Source organism: Leuciscus leuciscus (genome assembly GCF_965113295.1).
Source record: "Leuciscus leuciscus genome assembly, chromosome: 2".
Taxonomy (NCBI): Eukaryota; Metazoa; Chordata; class Actinopteri; order Cypriniformes; family Leuciscidae; genus Leuciscus; species Leuciscus leuciscus.
The window spans coordinates 25407762-25431337 of record NC_138726.1 but is presented as its reverse complement, the minus strand read 5'-3'; the positions used below and the strand labels follow the sequence as shown (position 1 = coordinate 25431337).

Sequence of the window (23576 nt, the reverse complement as noted above, 5' to 3'; positions counted from 1 at the left end):
TTGATTAGACTGGAACTAAACTTTGCAGGACAGTGGAATCTCCAGGAATGGGCACTCTTCTTTTAATCTAATATTTAAAGGAAAAGTTCACATAGAAATTGTCATTTACTCACCCTCAAGTTGTTTCACACCTGTATGAATTTCTTTCTTCTGCTGAACACAAAGATATTTTGACAGCTGGTGTAGCTACCCCTTTGACTTCCATAGTAGAAAAAAAATAATAATAATACTATGGGGTCCATCAACCGTTTGGTTACTGACATTCCTCAAAATATCTTATTTTGTGTTCAGCAGTTGAAAAATGCATACAGGTTTGAAATAACTTGAGGGTGAGTAAATTATGAAAATATATATATATATTTTTTAAGTGAACTATTCCTTTAATTCTAAATGTAGAAGATGCCACTTCATGCATTTTCTTTGATCGGATATAAAATGCATGGAGTGACGAGTATAAATAGGCCCATGGTTTGTGGAAAAGCTGGAACTGAGGGGTTCAGTTTTGAAACTAAAGGAAAGTTTATCTTTGATTTAAAAATGAGTCTTGAGAGTTAAATAAGCAGGATGGTTTCAGCACAGCAGTAATGAACTCTTATTTTAGATTATAGAGTATCTTAGCATTTGCAATGTTTGAATTGAGTGGGTGTTTATGAACTAGAACAAATATTTGTATAGACGATTCTACTTTTGGATTTGTTGATTCGATAAGACTGGAGCACACCTGTGTGTATGTTTTCCTCTTGTGCCACATAACTGAGGCTCAACTCCAGAAGGCCATATGGGCCCTGCTGAGCTTCAGCCTGTTCCTCCTGCAGCCTTTGGCCTGCTGGTCCACAGCAGCTCAGCACGGCTCACCTCAACACACATTGCAGGGGCTGTCTGCCAGAACGCAATACAAACTAAAAACACACAGACTCTGGTGTCCTTGAGTTTAAACATTCTGCGGCATTTGAAATCATGATCATCCTGAAACCACTCACCCGCCTCCCTGTCCTGATGGACTTTCTGCTAGGTGTTTCTCTGTCATCTATGGAAGCCTATTTCTGCCACATAAGAAAAAATAAATTAGGATAAATCATAATAATGGCATAAAAAGTAAATTATTATTATTTTTACTTTTTAACTTGTATGTTATATTTTTAACTTATATAATTAGTCATAATTATATAATTTTATCATAATTTTAACTTGTCATAATTATGACTTTTTGTCAAAATTATGAGTGTGGGGGTGGATTTTGTGGTGGAAAATTGGCTTATATGCTCATCATGTATTTAAAAGATGGAAATAAATAATGACAAGTTGAAATTATGACAAAAAATCATAATTATGACATTTAATGTCAACATTGTCAAAAAGTTGAATTTATAAGATTTTTAAAAACAATTATGACAAATGTTTGACTTTTTAACTTGTTATTATGACTTAGTGTCTCATATTTTTGACTTATGTCAATTATAACTTTTAGTGTCACAATTTCGACTTTTTAATCTCATAACTATGACTTAGTATCCCCTATTTCGACTTTTCTCTCATCATATCTCCTAATTTATATATTTAAAGTCATAATTATGATTTACCAAAGCATGATTTTTTTTTTTTTCATGTAATTGAAATAGCCTTTCCACCATACTGACATAAATCACTTAAATAAATTACTTAAATCAGATCAAACTTTAGGTCAGATTTTGAAGCATTTCCTCATTTATCACCTGGTCCCCCATTAAGTTAATATATGAGTCTGGCTATAGTCCAGGGACCTGTTTGCAAAAATATTATGAAAATGAAATTTGAATCTTGCCAGACCTCACTCCTCCCTCAAATCAAACTAGGCAGATACAATCTACCGCAGGAGACATGAAAAGAAACCAGGAACAGAAGAGCAGAAAATAGTCCTTTCAACGAAACGAGGGGGAGGAGGGTTGCCGTGAAGAAAAGGTCCACCAGGAGTGGTTCCTGTCATGCACTCGGGCCATGTGGAGTGGGGTGGGGAACCAGGAACAATGAAGACAGTCATACAGTGAGGCAAAACAAGGCCCAGATGTTTCCAATCAATTCCCTGTATGAGATAAGGTTTCATATGAAGCCATAGAGAAACATGCCTGATAAGATTATTTAACATGGAGGACTCTTAGCTTCTCCCCTTCTCTCATCATTTTTGACTGTACGCCCTCTTTCGTCGTCCAGTGTGGAAAGACTGGATGAACAAAACATCTAGGTGAGCCAAGTTCTGGTTCAGGGTGGGGGAGCGCACACACACACACACACACACACACTAGACCAGATGTGTATTTAGGGATGGGCAAATGCAAGGTTAGAATGTGAGAATTTTTTCTCTCTCTCATTGTTCTCAGGTTTGTTGGAGTCACTTGAAGCACTTTTAAACCTTATTTTTGTGAGCATGCGCTGAGCAAGGCTGCTTACTAAACGCATAGTTGAGTTTTCGTGAAAGATTCAGCTCATAGGGTCTGGTTGCACGAGTGGGTGAGGTCTCTCAGGCGCAGTTCATGAGAGTTTGGGGCTGTGATTTGCAGTGATACAGTGAACTGGAGGGCTGCAGAGCTCCTCACAGTGGACAATCAATTACAATGCATAAAATGCCTCCACTGTACGCGCAATCCCGAGCAAGAGTCTCCGCCAACACTCTTCAGCGCTGGCGAAACACGCACTTTTAAAGGGAGTTTACCATAACAGCAGAAAAGATGCCCTTCTGCAAGAGGACCGTAGTCCCTAAAGATGTGTGCAGAAGCGGCGGCAAGAGTCGCGGTGCGATGTTCACGGATCTGGTGGATGTGTGCGGCTTGACTTTGTGCGCGGTGCTCCGGCAGCTGTCGGATTTATCCCGTCAGTCGGTGAGCATCCTGGAGGAGCTGGAGGGAGAGCTCGCCTCCATCTGCTACCGCTCCGGAGCTCTGGAGAATAAACTTATCAGCCTGCAGAAACACATCTCAGCACTGGCCACCAAGCCGCCGCTCAAAAGTAGGAACTTTTCAGTACTCTTGCTGACTTATTGATGTGCGTGGATGACTTGTTTACTCACTTAATTGTCAAGTTCGTGGTCTTCTTAACTGATGTTTACATTCACCATGCAACATAAAACATCTCTTGACTTTCGTTCTTGGGCTGCTGAGCATATTTTGAGGACAATAACGTCTTTACGAATTATATAGATATTGTGTTTAGTCTCTAAATGTAGGCTAGCTGTTTCTCCTCTGGCTGTAATGTAAATGTAGATGGAGGGATGATGGTCCAGGGAAGGAGCAACAATGTTCTTTTGTTCACCACATGAACCTTGTGTTTATTTCTACCGACTAAACCAATTGCCAAGTCACCCAATAACAATAACAACCCGTTGTCAAGATATTACCATGGTAAACTGTGGTTTCTGAAAATACATACCTTAGTTACAGTTATTGTTTTCCCTAAGTATCCTAAGGTCAAATTTGACCCCCTCTGAAAAATGAAAAACGATTTAAAATTCCCAAATTAAGGTATAACATGCAGGTTGACAGGTGTTTTTTTGTGTGTTTTTTTAAAGTAGGCTATAGTAGAAATATTAATTTTTAATATTGAATATTGATGGAGTAACACAATTTGACTAAAAAGAAATGTTAAAGAATTTTGGGGCTCAATTTCTGCAAAGGTGTCGATTTTTCTGGTTAATTTCGATCACTTTTTGCATTTCATAATATCTCACATATTTTATATCAACGTCTATGTTGTTTTGCTATGAGTTAATGAATATATGTAAATGGACTAATTGCAAAAAAATTAAAAAAATCCTTTTATGGCTGTAACAGTTTGTTTCAGTACTACAGGTGTTTAGGAAAGTGCTTAAAGTTTTTTTGCCATGTAGTGTTTTAGGAGAAAATTCCATCATAGAGAACAATATCGTAATGTGCCATTTTAGAAAATCTCAAGATATTTTTGGGTCATATAAAATTAATTACATGCCAAAAGGTCAAAAGTCATAACTGGTTCTGGAATTCTACAGACCACAGACAGAAAACCTTTTAATAGTCAATTTGATAAAACGTTTTAAACAGCTATTTATTGTATTATTTAGTCTTTCTGTAATTTTGTCCAATACATTTTTTATGACCATTACGAGTTTTATTGCATCAATAATTATTATGGTGTTTTGGAAACTATGGTTACCATGATAAATTTATGTAAGAGAATAAAAACAGCTCTAGTATCTTTTTGTAGATTAATTTGTGACATGCTAGTTTTGACTATTATTACCGCTACAGTGTATATAGGCCGTGTTGGAGTAGGAGGAAAATTCCGTAAAATTGCAATTGTATGTCACTGCCACAAAAATACTGAACAAACAAGAGATGGCCTTATTGTTTAAACAGAAGAAATCATTGTCATTTGACATCTATTCAATTATTAATATAATGACCAACACTTTCTCTTCTTAATGAACAGTAAACAAATGCTTTGACCATGCCACAAAGACTGTTTCTTACCAACACGTTCACACTTGGCTTTGTGTTTAACTTTCACATTATAATGCGTTGTTTTTAAATCTTTCCCATTTGCATTGGAGACGCATTTGGCATCTACTCCCCCTGACACCTCCCACATTGCTCTGCGCACTGAAACAGGATAAACCCTGCCAACTTTCACCATCTGAAGATGTGCAGAATATTTCCTCTGTCTTATCAGAGAAAGCCTCTCTGTATTGTTTAGCTTAACCCTGAGCCCGGCACATTTGGCAGAGTGCTGGAGTCCTTGTTTTCCTCCGTCCTTATCATTTTCCAGTGGCAGACCGCAGTAGAAACAAAGCTTGGAGATTATCCTCCAAGTTCAGGAGGAGATCACTGGTACTGTATTTGTTTAATACTGTAATGGTGAAGCATTAGCAGTTTGAACCTCTGCCATGCTTTGACATGTTGAAGATAAATTATGTGGATCTCTGTATGTAGCGGATTCTTTGGCTGGGAACTCTTCTCCACTGCGGTATGGGGACAGAGGTCAGGTCCCTCTGGAGACTGTATGATGGGAGCAGGAGTTGAAGGAGCAGACTGGAGGCTTGTTTTTATAGTGACTGAACCAATTGCATTAAAACTGTCAGTTGATTCAGCTCTTCCTGAATGAGTGTCAGTCAACTCCACTGATTACTGCCTCATTCCTCCGGCATTCACGTGAAAGTCACAAGACCAAGTATGTGTGTTAAGGCAGAAAACCGAAGGATCAAGTGGATTTAAGGAGTTCTGACCTTTTTTGCCTTTATTTGATAGGACAGTTGTGGACAGACTGGGACTTGAACTTGGGTTTCCTGCTTACAAGGCTATGGCTCCAAACCTTCAAACATTTCTCTCAAATTTTTAATAATAAAGATGCATAATGAATCGGTAATTGGTCAATATTAGAGATTTTTATTTATTTATCTGTTTTGTAAAGATTTAAGTAAAGATTTAGATGATGGCAAAGGTAATCTAAATGTGAAAATATGGGAAATGATCAATCACAATTATCCTATATCGACTATAGGATATTTAATTGTGATTGCTCATTTCCTATATTTTCAGATTTAGATTACCTTTGCCATCATCTAAATCTTTACTTAAAGGAACTGTATGTAAGAAATGTATTTCAATTAATCATAAAATGGCCCTTATATGTCACTAGACATTAAGAAATCATGTTCATTTCAAATACTTATATCACTGACAACAGTAGTCCGGCCAGGATATTGTCATTTAAAAGTGAAGTTGCAGCCCTCAACTGATGTTGATGTTGTCATGTTGTGTTTTGGCCTGATGCTCCACCCTCCACCTATCTACCAATCACGAAGTCAGTAGTGTTTCTGCATCCGGGTTGCCAGCTCTGCTCTAGTTACCACAGCTGCAGCTACAAACGTGTCGGATACAAAATGTCTAACGTTACGAAACCTAAAAGACCTCGTTATGAATCCGAAATAGCCTACGTCGTGACAAAGTCCGAAAATAAAACAAGGATTTGTATAGGAGATGCCTTTGAAAGATGTAGACGGCTGAAAACGGAGAAGAATTTGATCCTGCAGCCTAACTGGCAACCTCGAGTCAGGGGGGAGGGGGAGGGGATACACCGCTCTACAGTAATTTGAAAGTGATTGCAGTACCAGTTTTGGCCACAATCTTACATACGGTTCCTTTAAATCTTTAAAAACACTAATAATTTTAAAACACTGTCAAATGTAGTCTTTAGCAAATCAGTTAAAATAGCTGATGTCAATTTTCATACTGTACTTTATCCACCTTATTTTGAAACGTGGAAGTAAGCTATTTTTTGTGAAAAGTGCAAGACAGACTCATTTGCTATAACCAGAAGAATAACAAAGTGTAACAGTTAGCCTAAAAGGTGAAACTTTTGTGTGTTTATCATGATGATAATGAATTAAATAATATACGCCTGGTTTCACAGACAGGGCTTAGATTAAGCCAGGATTGGGCCTTAGTTCAGTTAGGACACTTAAGTAGGTTTTTTAAACCATATAGGTTTCTCAACCATTTTGAGATAAAACAATGACATTGACATATTTTAAGATGTTTCTGTGCAAGTTGCTTTCAGTTAAAACAGCTCAAACATGCATTTCAGTCTGGGATTAGCTTAAGCCTTGTCTGTGGAACTGAGCAATAGAATTTTAATATGATAGAAATGTAATATATTGAATATAGTTATTGGCTTTAGCATGAAAATATTAAATAATAATATTTATTATCTCTGCATTCCTGCTTGCAAGAATTCAGTATCTGTAAGTTGATGATATCATTGTTTGACGAACATTAGTGGACTGTTCTTCCCAAGCACAACCAATAAGCAATTCGGAAGTTTTCGAAATGTACTCTTACATGAATAAACATTATTTATTCTGAGCTTTATGAGTTTGTCTCCCTTGCTGAAAGTTTAATGTAACTGCGAATGGTTATGTGTAAAGTGTCACGGATCTGGTGCAGATTATGGATGTAAATCTCGAAGTGACTTTCACATTAATGTTTGAAGATTTATACAGAGAGAACATCCCTGACTTAGAGGCGAAGTGTGAAGAATGCTCTGAACTGAGTTCGAGCCATTGCTTTTTTTCATTGTCTTTTATAGTCTGCAAGATTAACTGGAATTTTAATAAGGGTGTGTGAGAGAGCAAGAGAGGATAGATGGAATGAGTGAGACGGAAGATCAGAGAAACAGTAGATGGAAGGAGAAAGCGAGTGGGCCAGAGTGCTCATGCTCAAGGACAGGGTAGTGAAATGCAAAAGAAACTTAAAATTCTCGTATTTTTGGCCTCTTTTGCTCTCTTGGACTTGACTCCTGAGTTGCCATAGAAATTATCCTATTGCTTTAAATGACAAAAAAACCCATGCAGACCTTTTCATTTCATAAACTTAATCATAGTTACAAGAAGTTGTCATCACCTTATGACACCAAAGATAAAACAACAAGCACAAAAGCAATCACTTTGTCTGGAATTAAATGCAACAGTTGCTCAACAAGTCCAAGAGCTTCCACCTCCAGAAACTCAGTCTGTTTCTTTCTACCTTTAATGTGCTCATCGTTTCTTGGGCTAGCGGCTAAGAAGGATAGACACAGGTATCGACACTGAAGATGTCTCGCAGCTGTGACAAACTCAGTAACGTTGGTTGTGTCTGTCTACCAGATGCCTGCAGACATAACTGGAGAAAAATTCAGCTCTAGCACATTCTCTCAAGCCAAGGTTGTGCTGTGCAGACATTTTGTGTGTGTTTTTATGTTGAACATATGTAAGTCACTGCTCGCCTTTCCTGCCCTGGCGTCCCATCTCTAGGCAGTTGTGCAGCTCTTGGCAAGAAAGTGTTTGGCTCTGAGACTAGACCAAAGAGAGAGTGTGTAATACACTACAGTCCGTCCAGCTTTTACAATGACACAATAGTGTTGTAATGTAGCAGAGGTCGACATGCTTTTGGCCCCCTGACACACTAAAACATTACTAAAACAGAACACTTTTGCTTAACTGCATGTTAAATGTAACAGTGTAGCGGTACAAAATGCGTAGCCTTGTATTGTATTGAATATGCACTTATAGTGTACTTCAAATCTTATATACTTTTTGAAAAAAACTTGAATTGCAGATAATAAAATGTCGAAGTAAAATATATATCATATTAAAATAAACTTAAAGGCCACTTAAGAGACTACACTTTCATGACTATGTTTCTTAACTCTGAAATAATGTCAAATTAAAAGTTTTACTTAAAAGTACATTTTCATTCACAATGTTTTAATAATCTTTCGTCGTGCTTTCAAAAAAGGAATGATTTTGCTGTGTTGACTAACATACTAAAGCACATGCACAAGTAAACTTGATGCTTGTTCATTTTAATTGTAGTGTGTTATTTGATAGTACATGAAGGCCTGGTTTCACAGACAGGGTTTGATTAAGCCAGGATTAGGCCTTAGTTCAATTAGGACATTGAAGTAGATTTTATAAACCTGCCTTAGAAAAAAAGAAAAAACATCACTGGTGTGCATCTTGAGACAAAACAATGGCACTGACATATTTTAAGATAGCAAGTTGCTTTCAGTAATATTTAAATATAGTCAAAAAAAAATTTTTCTGTAACAAGTACTCTTTTTAAAAGAATGCTAAATTGTACTTCTGTTTCACAAGGGTACAAAGTTTTAACTGTGCTTTTAGGTCATTACTCAATATTTTACATTTTCATTCTTGACATTAATATCTTTTGAAAAGAGGCTGGAAAATGTCACATACAATGTACGTGTGTGAATCCCATTATGTGTTTACTCTGTCTTCTCCTTTAAGATTCCTATCGAGAGAGAGAGGAGCTACATTTCCTCTGGGTCTTGCACACACACACACACACACGCACACACACACACACACGCACGCACGCACGCACACACACGCACGCACGCACGCACGCACGCACACACACGCACATACACAAACATATCCCACAGACTTAGACCAGCCACTGACATTTGAAAAGTGTTTGTGTGAAGTTTAGCAGCTGTGTACTGTTGCATCATACTGTAATGTGTTTCATCATTTCCCTCCTCGTCTTTGAGCGTGATTAAACCTAACTATTCTGAAAAGCTGTGCAAAAGCAGCTGTTTATGTGAAGGTAGCTGGAGATGCACCAGAAATATCTATAGCATCTCAAAAACCATCCACAAGCAGACTGAAACTATTAGCCACTTGTTACTATGGCAACCAGACAACAGGTCTTCTTTTATGAGTATACTGAGCATTAGCTTTGACTGAAGTGACCTCATGTTACCTCAAAGGGGGAATAATTCTGGGTCATGTTGGACTGTGATAGATCCGTATAGCAGCTGCTATTACTATGGAGACATTTCGGACTGGGATTTGATTGGTGGAGATCTTCCCAAGCAATGCTGCTTTACATGTTGTGCACTTTTAGTCTCAGTTTCTGTTCATGGTCTCAGCACCAGGCAGCCAAAGAAAACAAAATCCCTCTGTTTATATTGTATGGACTTCAGCTGACCCACCACTCACAAGCGTAAGATAATGAGAATGAATAAACAGGGCCGTGCTCGAAATGTTACAGTGCCTTTTTTTATAAACCAACTAGTTTGTCTCCATCTACACCTGGTACTGTAGTGTTTTATCAGCACACAATGACTTAGCAATGAAAGAATCAATATATTTAGTTGGAGAATGGCTCCTTGTCAAGATCAACAAATGGCCTGAGCCTGACAGTGTTGTAATAGGTGAGAAATGATTTCCAGATGTTGGGGAGCAAATGGAGTGGCTTTATAGGAGAGGAAAACATGGAAGAACAAAAAAAGACTCAAAATGAATAGAAAAGCTGTAAGATCCATATGATACACATTTGTTTTACTTCTAAACCTTAACAAATTAAATGCAATACTCAGATTCATTGCCTTATTGTAGCTAATCTCTCTAACAGTAGTAATTGGGGTCGTCATTGTGGCGATGAGTGAAGACTGCGGTAAGGACAGTACAACATCCAATCAACCAATCAGATTTGAGGAACAGGTTTACAGTTTATGTCAAGTTTAGGCTTACAAGCAGGATTAGGTGCTTCTACATCAGTGTTATTTCCCACGTCATTTCCCACTAATTTTAGGAATAGGCTATGTTATGGTTAGGTTTAGGGGTAGGGGTAGGGGTAGGGTTTTCGGACCGGAATGTTGTTCCAGGATCAACATGTTGATCCAGAAACATGTCTTACTTGGTAAAATCACTGAGACCCGGTTTGGTTAAAAAAATGTGTCTATAATCAAAGGTGCACATAACTTTTTCAGTCTGGTTTTTAAAGCTACACTGTGTAATTTGTTTAGTTGATTCTTAGCAAAAAACACTTAGTTCTTTCAAAAATATATGTGCTCATTAATGTATATTTACTTCTTTCAAGTAATAAAGTATTCTCATAAGTTTATAATCTGCCATTGAAGGTACATAGGGGTGAGGGGTTCGAATGCCGGTCGCCATGTTGCCCCTCCATCTTGAAACTACATTAGCCAAAGAGGGACATACCTGTAAATTCAAGCTTCGCCTTTCGCGCTTTACACTCAGTGACACAGAGACGAATGCGAGGGGGAGATTACTCACGACTGCCGGCAGATTTGAAAGATGGCTGATGGAGGATCACGCCTATTTTCGAGGACATGTAGCAGAGTCGCCATGGAAGCGAAAGAGAGAATTAAAACGTCAACGCGACAGGCAAATCAGCAAGACCAAAGTCAATATTGGAGTAACTTTTCCCAGATGGAAAGAGCTCATGAGGAGCAAAGATTTTAAAACGGACGCCGAGGTTGCCTGCTTTCTTCTCGACAGGTAATTCAGCCTATTTGTGTAAATTCGAAGTTGTATAGTTACTTGTCTAAACATAGCATGGTTGTGCATAACGCCAGAACGACCTCTAGAATAACTTGCGTTACTTTTCCTCACGTCAATGGTGAAAAAGTATTGTTTACCTTGTAACATAAATCTGTGCTGCGACGGATCACAGGTGATAGTTTTAAAGGCGCAATTGGACGAAGTTGAACTGGAAGCCATGTTAATGTTGGAATAATACGGCCACCGTAGGAGTTAAAACGCCCTCGAAATTGAAAGGAACAGAAACTAATATTCACTGGGTAGTCATATACAATTTCACCGCTAGATGGGAGAAAATATCACACAGTGTAGCTTTAAGGGAACACCTGGGGATGCTGCTTGGTACTCACACTTTACGCGGCACACTTATCCTATAAGCTGTCGTCATCACTTTCCTCCTGACAGCTCTCCTCACTATCTTCTTTTCCCTCAAACATGGGATATGATGATGATTTTATTAACATTAAAGGGATAGTTCACTTTGAAATAAAATTTTGGTATGTTTTAGCTTATCTCAAGGGCATCCAAGATGTAGGTGTCTTTTTTTCCGCAGTAGTTTCAATTTTGATATTTTTAGGTCAAACCGTTCTTGTCTGTCAGTCATATAATGCAGGTCGATGGTCACTGTCTCAAAGAGCATGCACAGAGTCCAAATTAAAACAATTCCCCATCGTCCAAATTAAACAATTCCCCATCGTAAGTACACATTGATGGCCCAAGACACGAAACGAGCGGTTTGTGTGAGAAAACGAACAGTATTTATATCGTTTTTACCTCTTGAACACAGCCATGTCCAAGTGATCTGAGAGCGCGGGCGGGTATAGATATATACACTAGATGCCGCATTGGCTACGGTTTCGCAGTAGCCAATGCGACATCTAGTGTATATATCTATACCCGCCCGCGCTCTCAGATCATTTGGACGCAGCTGTGTTCAAGAGGTAAAAACGATATAAATACTGTTCGTTTTCTCACACAAACCGCTCAGAAACAACTGCAGGAATATTAGGCTGCTGTAACTTTAAGACCAAATGCACGGACCAAATATACTGACTCACATCCGGTTTCTTTCTCAACTGTTCACTTATGACATAACCGAGAGAATCCTTGCAGAGACGGATATTTTGACATAATTTTGTGTGTATGTGTCCGTTAAAGTGCAAGCAAACGCAAAAGAGGAGTCAATTCGATGTTCGAGCGCTGTCTGAAACATGCCTCTCTCTCTTCTCTGCGTGCTCGCGCTTCTGTGTGTGAAGCTGTGCAGCGCGCAAGTCCCAATTTTCGCCTCTTCTTCCGCGTTTAAAATCGTTTGAATGTGTAAACTGGCAAGACAAAATGCGTCCAAATGATAACTTTAAAGGGATACTCCACTTTTTTTGGAAATAGGTTCATTTTACAACTCCCCCAGAGTTAAACAGTTGAGTTTTACCGTTTTCGAATCCATTCAGCCGAGTTTCTGATATTTAGAAGAATATCAGTAACCAGACAGTTTCTGGTCTCATTGACTTCCATAGTTGGAAAAAATATATACTATGGAAGTCAATGAGACCAGAAACTGTCTGGTTACTGATATTCTTCTAAATATCAGAAACTCGGCTGAATGGATTCGAAAACGGTAAAACTCAACTGTTTAACTCTGGGGGAGTTGTAAAATGAGCCTATTTCCAAAAAAAGTGGAGTATCCCTTTAACTTGATGATGTTAAACATGGCAGTTAATCTGCAAATCACATGCAGAGATTGCCGAACCACTTGCGGGGCTTGGTCCATACGGATCACGGATCAACTGTGATCCTAATAATTAATGAACACACTTATCATCATGATTGCTATCTTACCAGAGATTGACAAAATCCTTCTCTAATAAGTAAGCGTGTCCCTGTCCCCAAAAACTCCAAAAATGTTGGTACTCAAAAGCGCTTCCCTCCACGTTTTCTGCTGCGCATCGTTTATTTATACCACACCTGCGCACCAGTTATGTGCACCCGACAGTGTCATAGAAAAAAATCGTGTTGTTTCTGAAACCGTTCCTCCATTTGAACCTCAAGTGATCCCACTGACTCTTTTAATGGGGACTCTAGGTCCCCCCACCTGAGTCTGGCACCTGATTACAATTTTCACAAAATTGCATTACATGTCATTTGAACTACTTTATAATGACCATTAATGTTTGTTTTAGTTCGTTTATGTACTAGCATAGGATTCAGATACACGATTAGCCTGATAGCTTAGCTTATACGCATTTGCACTTACCCTACATGCATTCACAACAATCTTTAATGTAATTATGCAAATGTCCAAAATGTTCAGTTATTAAAACATTTTTTCAATTAAGCTATTTTTATTGTTATGAAACAGTTTATCAAGTGAAACGTGTTTGGTGGATGTAAATAAACTACTTGGGGTCACTGATTTCATCATCATTTGAGCCTATGTTTTATTTTAGCACCATGCTTTAGATAACATGTACCGCGCAACGAGCAGGACTTATTCAATCTCAAACAAGTTTGGCCAGTTGTTGGGAAACTTCTGTCTTATAAAACAAACTTTCAACTCACAAAAATAAGTAAGTTTGTATTTTTGAACCACATACAGTACTTAATCACTCAATAAGTGATGAGAGCAAATTTTGAAAATGTGATTGCATAATATATAAATATATGAATATATAATTGCATGAAATACATAGACCATAAGTGTTTACAGTGTGTCATGTTTAATGCTGCTCAGTGTGCGGGCTACTGTCGGCTTTTAATTGTACACTTAAGTCTAGGATATACATCATTTCACACTTGTCAAATTCGAAAGTGGATTTGCACTGCTTTCACCCCCTGTGGTGTTACCACTGCTCTGAAGCCAAAAGGGTACAATGTGAATTACATTAACCCATAACAATTTCAATTATTAAAGCCCATCATTTTATTCATAAAACTATTGTCTTCTTAGTTTTGTTTTCTTGTGAGTTGTTCCAAATATCTCAGCACTGTACAGGCAGGTTCATCAGTGTGTTCTGGAGAGAGAAAGGTGTCAGAGTGCAATAAGAGAACAGACAGTACCAACGCTGAGGCTCACACTGAGTTTTAATTTTGGTGACATAATGAGGACCGTATGTGTGAATGCACCCCTGTGCTGTGCAGCGCTACAGGCCTCGTGCTCCACCCAGTCCGCGTGCACACACACACACACACACACACACACACACACACACACACACACACACACACACACACACACACACACACACACACACACACACACACACACACACACACACACACACACACACACACACACACACACACACACACACACACACCTGCCTGGTCGCACTGTGTGAACATTTCAAGGATTATGTCTTTTGATTATAAACTCATCACAGCATGATAGTAACCGAGCCATCTGATGAATGCTTAAAAGTGACTGCACGGAGAGTGCAATTATTTTGTTTAGTGGTTTTTATTCTAAATCTCTATCCAAATCACCAAACCCACATTCCTCTGGTGGGTCCAGCATGTTTCTTGTTAACGGGTTCCACTGGCCACTAATTTCCAGTCTTTGGAGCACTTCCGACCACAACACAAACACAGGGAACAGAGGCGGATGCCATCACATCACTCAGGATGTCAAATTCTACTGTGAATTTAGCGTGAAAGACAGAAGCTTGCTCTTTCCTTCAGCCAGACACCATGAAGTGTATAAAATTGTATATTACTGCCAGTGTAGCGATGAATTCAGATGACAGGCAGTGCCTCGGTATAAAATATATGATTTTATATTTCCTACTCGGTTACTGTCCTAAGTTTATGGAAGGGTAAATCAGCTTTGATTTGTTGCATAATTCTTACTCGTTTTGTTCATCAAGATAATCTTCACGAATGAACACAATGTTTATGATTTTTGAAGCCTAAATAAATCGACAGAAGTAAAAAGCAAAAGTTAGGCTATAAACTAATTACACCAGTCGCATGACTTAAATGTGAACACCATTAATCTTCTGAAAACGAGAAAAATGTGAAAAAGCTGGAAAATTTGAGTTATAATAGTTAGCATGAGCAGGATTATAAACACAACAAGGATGTAAAAGCGGACTCGTGAGTAGATGATTTCACCTGTTCAGTGTGATGATGTTTAACAACTTTTGTAGTCCTATTTAGTCACTTGTTAGCAAACACCTTTTTCAAGACATGTAAAAGCTTAAAAAAGTCATAATTGGGGTTTTACTGATGTCTTTTATGTCATAAAGTAAAACTTGAAAATATCTTAAGCTTGTGCTTGCCACAGAACATTTTTCAGGATTTTAACCAAAAACTCACTCAAAAACCAAAAATGCTCACTAACTTTTTATCTGTTGATGTCCTGCTGAAATTTAATTAGTGGACTCCAATTGCGCTTTTTCCAGGTGTCTAACGTTGGGCACGTGCACATGATGGTTCATGTTTCTGCATGTGAACAGATGATTCAGAGCAGTGATTTTCTACTGATGGGTCACAACGAAAAAGAATGAGATAGAGAAATACAATGCTAAATAGATAGAGAAATGATAGAGAAAAACAATGCTAAATGGAAATAATAAAATGCAACTTACCATATAATTATGCATAGTTTAAATAGCAAATCAATAGCTTTTAAAATGGGGGAGATCCCATTTTCATGTTGTTTTTTAAAATCAAAGGTCGTGCGTCCAGTCAATCTCAAAGTAAAAAATTGTCTGTCACATGATGGAAGTAGTCGAATTAGGCAGCTGCCAGTTTGGACAGATTGTGTGATATTAACAAACTATGAATAAACTATGCAAGGTAAAAGGGAAAAAAAAATGTGCCACTGTATTGCATCACTATTTGATGTCCAATGCAAAATCTTTCCTGAAACAAAACCATTTGAGAACCACTTATATAGATGTTGTAGATCCATCAGCACATGATGTGAGAACAGCAGGTGTTTCATAGCGGTGATACAGTGTGAATATGCTGTTAGCTTATTTTCAACAGTGTTGCCTTGTGTGTGTGTGTGTGTGTGTAAGCACTGATTTGAGGCTGACGCCGCAGAATGTGCTGCAGTGAGGATGGAAAGCCACCGAACTGATGAGAGAGAGCGAAAGGGAGAAAGTGTGAAAGGAAATGCAGCTGCATCCTCTCGTCCTGACTCACTGTGAACTCCTGTGTTAGGTGTGTGTGTGTGTGTGTGTGTGTGTGTGTGTGTGTGTGTGTGTGTGTGTATGACGCCGTCCATGAGGGAAAACGCACATTCCTGACTTGTCATTTATTCAGCACAGACAACTTTACAGAGCATTGGTGGGCAGGGTGTGTGTGTTATCGGACTCTACAGTGATGCGTTGGAGGAGGCGGAGGTCTCCGGGACAGGGCAGGCAGGGGGAGACCAGGGGAACGGAGGCACCGTTCACCATGCCCTTCTTCAGAGGTAACAAAGCTATTAGTGTGCTCATCTATGCAGTGTTAGGTGATGCTGTGTGATATCTGAAGGCACTTTGCATGATTTGTAATGTTCGGTGCATTGCTGTGTGTTTGTATGTGTATGTGTTGTAGTTTAAAGTGCTGTTTACTGATGTGCTGCAGTCTCAGGTAAGCATTCATCATGCTCTCTATTCCATCACACACATTGATCGGCTTGCTCAGTGTTTACACACACACAGTTTACTATTCAGCAAACTCATTAGCTGTAAAATAAAAGTTAAAGTATATAAAATTGTTATATTATATGTGACCCTGGACCACAAAACCAATGTTCAATGGTCAATTTTTGGAAATTGAGATTTATAGATCATCTGAAAGCTGAATAAATAAGCTTTCCATTGATGTATGGTTTGTTAGGATAGAATATTTGGCCGAGATCCAACTATTTGAAAATCTGGAATCTGAGGGGGCAAAAAAATCTAAACGTTTTCCATTTATGTTCGTGATTGTGCTGCATTCACTTACAAAAATAAATGTTTTATATATTTACGGTAGGACATTTACAAAATATCTTCATGGAACATGATCTTTACTTAATATCCTAATGATTTTTGGCATAAAAGAAAAATCAATAATTTTGACCCATACAATCTATTGTTGGCTATTGCCACAAATATACCCGTGCACCTCGTGACTGGTTTTGTGATCCAGGGTCACATATTATATTATTATATATTACTGTATATTATTTAATATTTTAATTTAGTTTAATATTTTTTATTTAGTTACATAATAATAATAAACTTATTCTTTATGAAGCTATATTCCCTGGGAAACATACTTGTAATGTTTATTGTAATAAATGATTAAATTAATTTATATATATATAAAAAAAAAATTATTGATTGATATAGCTTTTTTACAATTCGGAGAAGTTTCAAATATATTGAAAATGTTGTCAGCGATGCAGTAAGGCCAAGAAATGTTTTAATTGCACATTTGATAAGACATTATCAAGCGTGGAATGGTGGTGATTTTCTGGCGTCTTTCCTCCATCTCTTACATATGTTAACTAGCGAATGAGAGCTGGTATATTGGGCTCACGACTGCACTATCTGTCTACTGTTTATCAACCAGCCAGGCCTCAGATTTCTGCTCACTGACTCAACATCTGCAATTCTTTTCATACTTGCTTTGTGGGCTAAAACAGATAGAAAGCAACAGAATAAAGCAGAGCATTGAGCTGTACCCTCTGGGCATGGGGCATGGAGACCTTCAGCTCCAATCCTCATATGACACGATCAGATGGGAGTATTGCAGCCCAAACTGAATTTTTTAGTTTTTCATGTGTGCAGTAATTCAGTAATGGACTGATTAGTTCATGTGGGTATTTATCTTTGGTGCGTTTAAGCCATTTGCGAGTGAGTACATTTGTTTGGTCTATGTGTTTAAGCCTTAATAGGCCCAAGAAACGTGTTTTGATCAGTTTAGATGTTTGTGTTTTCTTTATAGGCATTGAGAGACGATTTTGAGAACAGGAAGTTTTTGGCTCTCTGGGTGAGATTCTTGCATTTCATTTGATCCATATTTCATGAAATGGGTTTCTCAAAGTCTTCTGATTGCGGTCCAGGCAACGGCTCCAGAATGTTGAAGAGCTGAGATGCTCTTTCATTCTCCCTGTTTGTGTTGCTGGACGAGATTAAAAGAGAACTTTAGCGTCTGGTTAGTGCTGAATTTTTTTATTATTAACTCAAAACAGACGGTTTCGTAATTGTTGGTTTCTGCAGAGACTGTTGTTATTCATTGATTAGATGTTTTTAATGGAATTTAGCTGCCAGGTTTCATTAGAAGTTATAGGTCATTACCCTTTGTGATTCTGTATGTAATTTGGATTCTTGATCACATAACAACAACTGGCTCACTCACTACTACGTTTTTATAGTTTATATGAGTACCCATGGACCACAATAGAGAGCAAACAGATGTACACTACTGTTTAAAAAAAAGAAAGAAGAAATTCTATTAATCCAAAGTGACAGTAAAGACTAAAAAAAAACTTTTGGACTATTAATCAAAGAATACTAGTATAATAGTATCATGGTTTCCACAAAAGTATTAAGCAGCACAACTGTTTTCAACATTGATAATAATAAGAATTTTTTATTGAGCATCAAATCATCATATTAGAATGATTTCTGAAGGATCATGTGACACTGAAGACTGGAGTAATGATGTTGAAAGTTCAGCTTGGCCATCACAGGAATAAATTGTGTTTTAAAATATACTAAAATAGAATATTTAAATTTAAATAATCTTTCACAATATTACTGTTTTTACTGTTTATTTAAATAAATGAAGCCTTGATAATGGTATAATAAAAGACATTAAACAAAAAAATTTTACAGACCCCAAAATTTTGAACAGTATTGTATGTCAATACATTCAAAATGTCGTTCAAGTGAATATTTGATTAAACATCACTCTGCATTCTTGTCATATTCAAGTAGACCAGCCAGGCTTTGGCTGCACTGCATTTTGCAGGGAAAGTAGGTTATGTAGTCTGGGACCATTTCTTTACTCAGTTTAAGTCTTCATAAACACTGAGGTCTGGCCAGATCTGTGGTAATGCTTTGAAAGAATTTTACAGAGAATAACAGTGTTTTGAATCTCTAAATGTTTCTGGTAGTATTTAAATGAGTGAGGTAACTATGGATGGCTTGGAATTAGTATATATATATGCGGTTCATGAATTGCGGTTGTTCAACTTCTTGAATTCCTCATGTTGTGCTAAGGTAACATAAGTTACTTTAGCCTTCCTGACTAAATGGCATTAGCTCATATTTGGCAGATGCAACTCAGTGCTAACCCCAGCGTTTGTTGTTGTCATCTTTGTTTATTTTTAGAGGTAACCGCTGAGTGTTCTGCTGCCTTACTGCCATGCTACGACATTCACAGGCATGCTGGGATTGCTAAATCCCCAGGCCTGCTGACAAGACTCAATAGTATGTGCCCAGGGTGGGTCTTATAGCAGATTTGTGGATTCTTTTAGCGTGATTAATATTTAGAGAAGAAAAAAACATCCTGACAAGAAGGCAGATCTGAAAACACGTCTACAGGGAGTCTGAATCATCTGCTCTTAGTTGGAAGTTTGGTAGTTCTCTCTCCATGGAAACAGACAGAATGACTTTCAGAAAGTCAGTAGGATGGTCGCCTGATGTGAAATCACCTGGTGTGAAAAAGTTTCAGTAACCGCATTACATGCATGATGTCTCCATGTTGTCTACATTAAGGAATGTCAAGAGCCAAGTTGTGAACTGATGCTCAACACTCACGCTTGTAATTACATCATCTTCCACTTTAAGCTCCGCCACTCTTCCCTTTCCCCTCCATTCGCTATGATGTCATCCTCTCCATTTTGTTTTCATTGGTTTTACATTCCTCAGTGAGTTAGGACTGATCAAGTATCTGGTTGAATAAGTGTGCAGATGGCGTGCTTATGTTTTACTGTATTATAGTGCTGATGTGGAAACGCCTCTATAACTTACGGGTGGGGGGGGGAGAGCGAAGGTATAGAACCAGAGTCAAGAAACGTTGCTGACGGCCTGGCCCCACTCTCCAGGCAGGAAATGAGCACCGTGTGGATTGTGCAAGTCGTGTGTCTTTTTGCACGTGTGTTTGTGAGGCTCCAAGGCGCAAGAGGTGCATGGGCGTCCCCCGACGGCTCGTAATGCTCAGCAGATGTTTTCCACCTTCCATGTTCGTATTAATCCAGTCATGTGAACAACAAAGAAGCAATCTTTTCCAATACAGCTCTCTCTTTTCCAGCACAAAACAACCCATTGCTCCATTCTCACAGCGTTGATAGTTATCTCAGCTAGGCGGCCATTCCAGAACAACAGTGTTCTCTCCATATTTCTCTCGCTCCCTCTTATTTCCCTATGTGTCTGCACTCCATTGTTCCATTATCTCAAATATAAGCCTGTTCCAGCTATCGAATTGTTGCTGAAGTTTGCCCAGTGGTAAATAACCCCTTTAGAGCAGCTGAAGTCCTCACTATCAATATGGTCTGCAGTGAATTACGGGTATTTATTTTTTATAACAAGTCCATCAAGTTTCTTCACTGTTTGCTTTGTTTACATTCTCCAAGAGAGCTGAGGCAGAGGGGCACCGAAACGCCTTTTCGTTAAATGCTGTTCCAAGATGAGTTTTGTTTATTTTGGGAGATTTTCAGGGTTAAGAGGAGAGAGTTGAGCACCCAGTGCAAGGAGACTATGGAAAAGTTTTGTCCATACACTAGAGGGTTTAGATTGATTTGTACGCGTGTCATTCTCTTTACGCTGTTCATTCTTTGAAATGTTTTCGTCTTTGTGAGGGAATGAATTCATAACCTATGGTTTTTTTTGTGCCTCAATACGTGCCTTTCATTCCACTCATCCTTTGAGTGTGAATCTTCTTTCTGGCTGCTTGTCCTGGCACACTTAGACTCATCTTGGATGCTGCAGGCCCACATTAGGAGCTTTTCCCTGACCACACACACCTCCCAATGGTGCAGAGAGGCCGCGGCCCTATTCTTGCTGGTTAACCCAACTCAGCTTCTTAGATCACTGAAAATATCTTTTCACTGCTGCAGGGGAACAGTGGAATCACTCAGTGCAAGTGAGTCAGTCATATTGATAAAACACAACGAAATGTTTATTCGCTGTTCTTTTCAGTTGATGTAAAGTTAATTCTTCACTCTGCTGCAGAAAAAATAAATCATGACGATGCCTACTAACCCACCAAAAAATATGCATTTCACGTGTGCATTTGGCTGCCTTTATTTCATAAAAAAAAAAACTAATTGATTCATTTGATTACAAATGAAAATAACTTAATTTTATAATAATTGCTATTATAAATAATTATAATAATTTAATGTATTTTAAAATGTAACTTATTCCTGTGGATGCAAAGCTTCATTTTCACCAGCTATTAGTCTTTAGTTTCATATGAAATCATTCTAATATGCTGATTTGGTGCTCATTTCTTATCAATACATCCATGAGACATTTATTTTTATTTTTATAGAAAGTTCTTTAAATATAAATATTTTGTAACATTATAAATGTCTTTACTGACACTTTTGATTCATTTAATGCATCCATGCTGAATGAAACTATTTATTAAAAAAAATGACTGACTCCCAAACCTTTGACTGGTAATGGTTGTTAGAGCTCATGGTAGACCGGGAAGTAGGGCTGTACCCGAATAATCGAATATTCGAATATTCGTTCTGTGGGTTGGTATTCGATTTGAAAATTTGACATTCGAGTATTCTTCTTCTTTCTTTCTTTTTGCACACCTGGGATCCCCCGCGAAACGGTTCTCATTCGCGCTTGAATAAGGCCGGCGACACAATGGCTGCGTGGCGTGTCCGTTTTTATTTCGGCTCCCATGTTAACACAGGTTGGAGTTTGCACACTGCCTGCGTGAGACACGCGGCTCAGGCGCGGCTCGAGCCATGCGGAAAACGCGTGCATTCTAGAAATAGAACCGACGTCTATGTTCCAGCAACGGGAGTGTTCTCTCGCTAGAGCGCAGAACAGCGGAGTGTGTGTGGACAGAAGTGCCTGAGCTTGTGTTTTGGGTTAAGCTGCGTTGCTTTGACATTGTGGAAAATAGAATAGGCTAATAGAAACAAAATGTATTAGCCTTTTTACCCGTTATTATCAATCTAAATTAATCTCGTTTTTAATTTAACTTAATTTCGTTTTTCTTTATTTAAATTTCGTTTTTCTTTATTTAAATTGTTTTTTTCTTTAAATTTCGTTTTTCTTTATTTAAATTACGTTTTACTTTATTTAAAATTCGTTTTTCTTTATTTAAATTTCGTTTTTTCTTTATTTAAATTTTGTTTTTCTTTATTTAAATTTCGTTTTTTCTTTATTTAAATTTCGTTTTTCTTTATTTAAATTTCGTTTTTCTTTATTTAAATTTCGTTTTTCTTTATTTAAATCTACCCTTTACTGTGTCAGTAATTTGTTAGTCAGAAAAATATTAGATTACCTTAAAAGTATTGCTTAATTTAACAGACCTGTGTGTGTGTGCCTTTTATATCACTAGTATAGTGTTCGTTCTCGGAGCATATAAGCCCTGCCCGCGCCGCTTCCCGCTCGCTGTAGTTTACTAAAAGTTTATTATTCTGAATGTGTTGTGTCACGTCTTGCGTGTCCATCCGTGTGTTGCACCAAATGAGACACTGCACTCCCTTGGATGAACGGTTCTCGAAATAATCAAAATGCAAACGGACATACAGACACATCGAGATTCCTGCCTTTATTAGAGAGAAGAATATTTTCAGCACCCTCTCTCCGAAGCTTCGAATATTCGATGTTCATTACTACCGAAGCTTCGAAGCTCAAAAAATGGTATTCGGACCAGCCCTACCGGGAAGATAGTTAAAACCTTGCAGATAATTTGTTTAAAGTTACACTGACTCTGAGTGTGAAATGAGTGTTGTGTTTATATTTGTGTCACTCTTCTTGCATGTGTGCAATGTTGCTGTCTCAATTATATCCTTATTGTGGAATCTCTGACTCACACACACAGATCAGTGTTAGATTCAATGGTGGTGACAGAGGGTTATGTGAGTGGGTGTGTGGGAAGGAAAGGCCTTTTTCAATATGCCTTCTGGCTGGTTTAAGGGACACACACACACACACACACACACACACACACACACACACACACACACACACACACACACACACACACACACACAAAATAAGGTCTTTAGAGCATCACTCATCGTGTGCTCCATTAGCATAGGTCAGAGTGAAGTGTTTAGTATCATAACATAATCAGTATCGAGTGTGTGTGTGTGTGTGTGTGTGTGTGTGTGTGTGTGTGTGTGTGTGTGTGTGTGTGTGTGTGTGTGTGTGTGTGTGTGTGTGTGTGTGTGTGTGTTTGGACCAATGAGGAATTGTATGTATTACATGAGTGCTTTTGCTCTGTAATTTAACTGTTGCAGTGTGTGTTTCACAGCACAACAAGCAATGGACTAACTGGTTTAGGTAAATACTGGAGAACCTCCAGTGGAATGTAACCTATCATCTTAAATTCTCCAGAAACCATCTCACTAAGTGCGCGTGACTCAGTCTTGCACAGCTCAATCTTGATCTGCACTCACACACACACAATTGCATTCACAAACTGTTGACTTTTCTCTATATTGATAAATGGATAGATCCCATTTTCCACCCAAAATATTTTTTGTGAATAAATTAGTAAATATTGTGTAAATTAATATAAAATTATATTAAATTGATAGCTCAAC

At 38.1% G+C, this 23576-nt stretch overlaps 1 protein-coding gene across 4 annotated transcripts in view; it reads left to right on the top strand.

Annotated features, from left to right (window-relative positions):
- Window positions 1–2333: 2333 nt before the first annotated feature.
- The window catches only part of nhsl2 (NHS-like 2), a 72629-nt gene continuing 51386 nt past the window's right edge, over window positions 2334–23576 (top strand). For 2 of the 4 annotated variants that reach the window (XM_082162532.1, XM_082162531.1), the window contains exon 1: window positions 2335–2979. In XM_082162532.1, coding sequence (XP_082018658.1) covers window positions 2703–2979 — 277 coding nt within the window. In that variant the 5' untranslated portion in view covers window positions 2335–2702. Of the gene's footprint in view, window positions 2980–14169; window positions 16269–23576 lie in introns of those variants that run through there. The other 2 variants (XM_082162539.1, XM_082162533.1) reach the window with 2 other exon arrangements.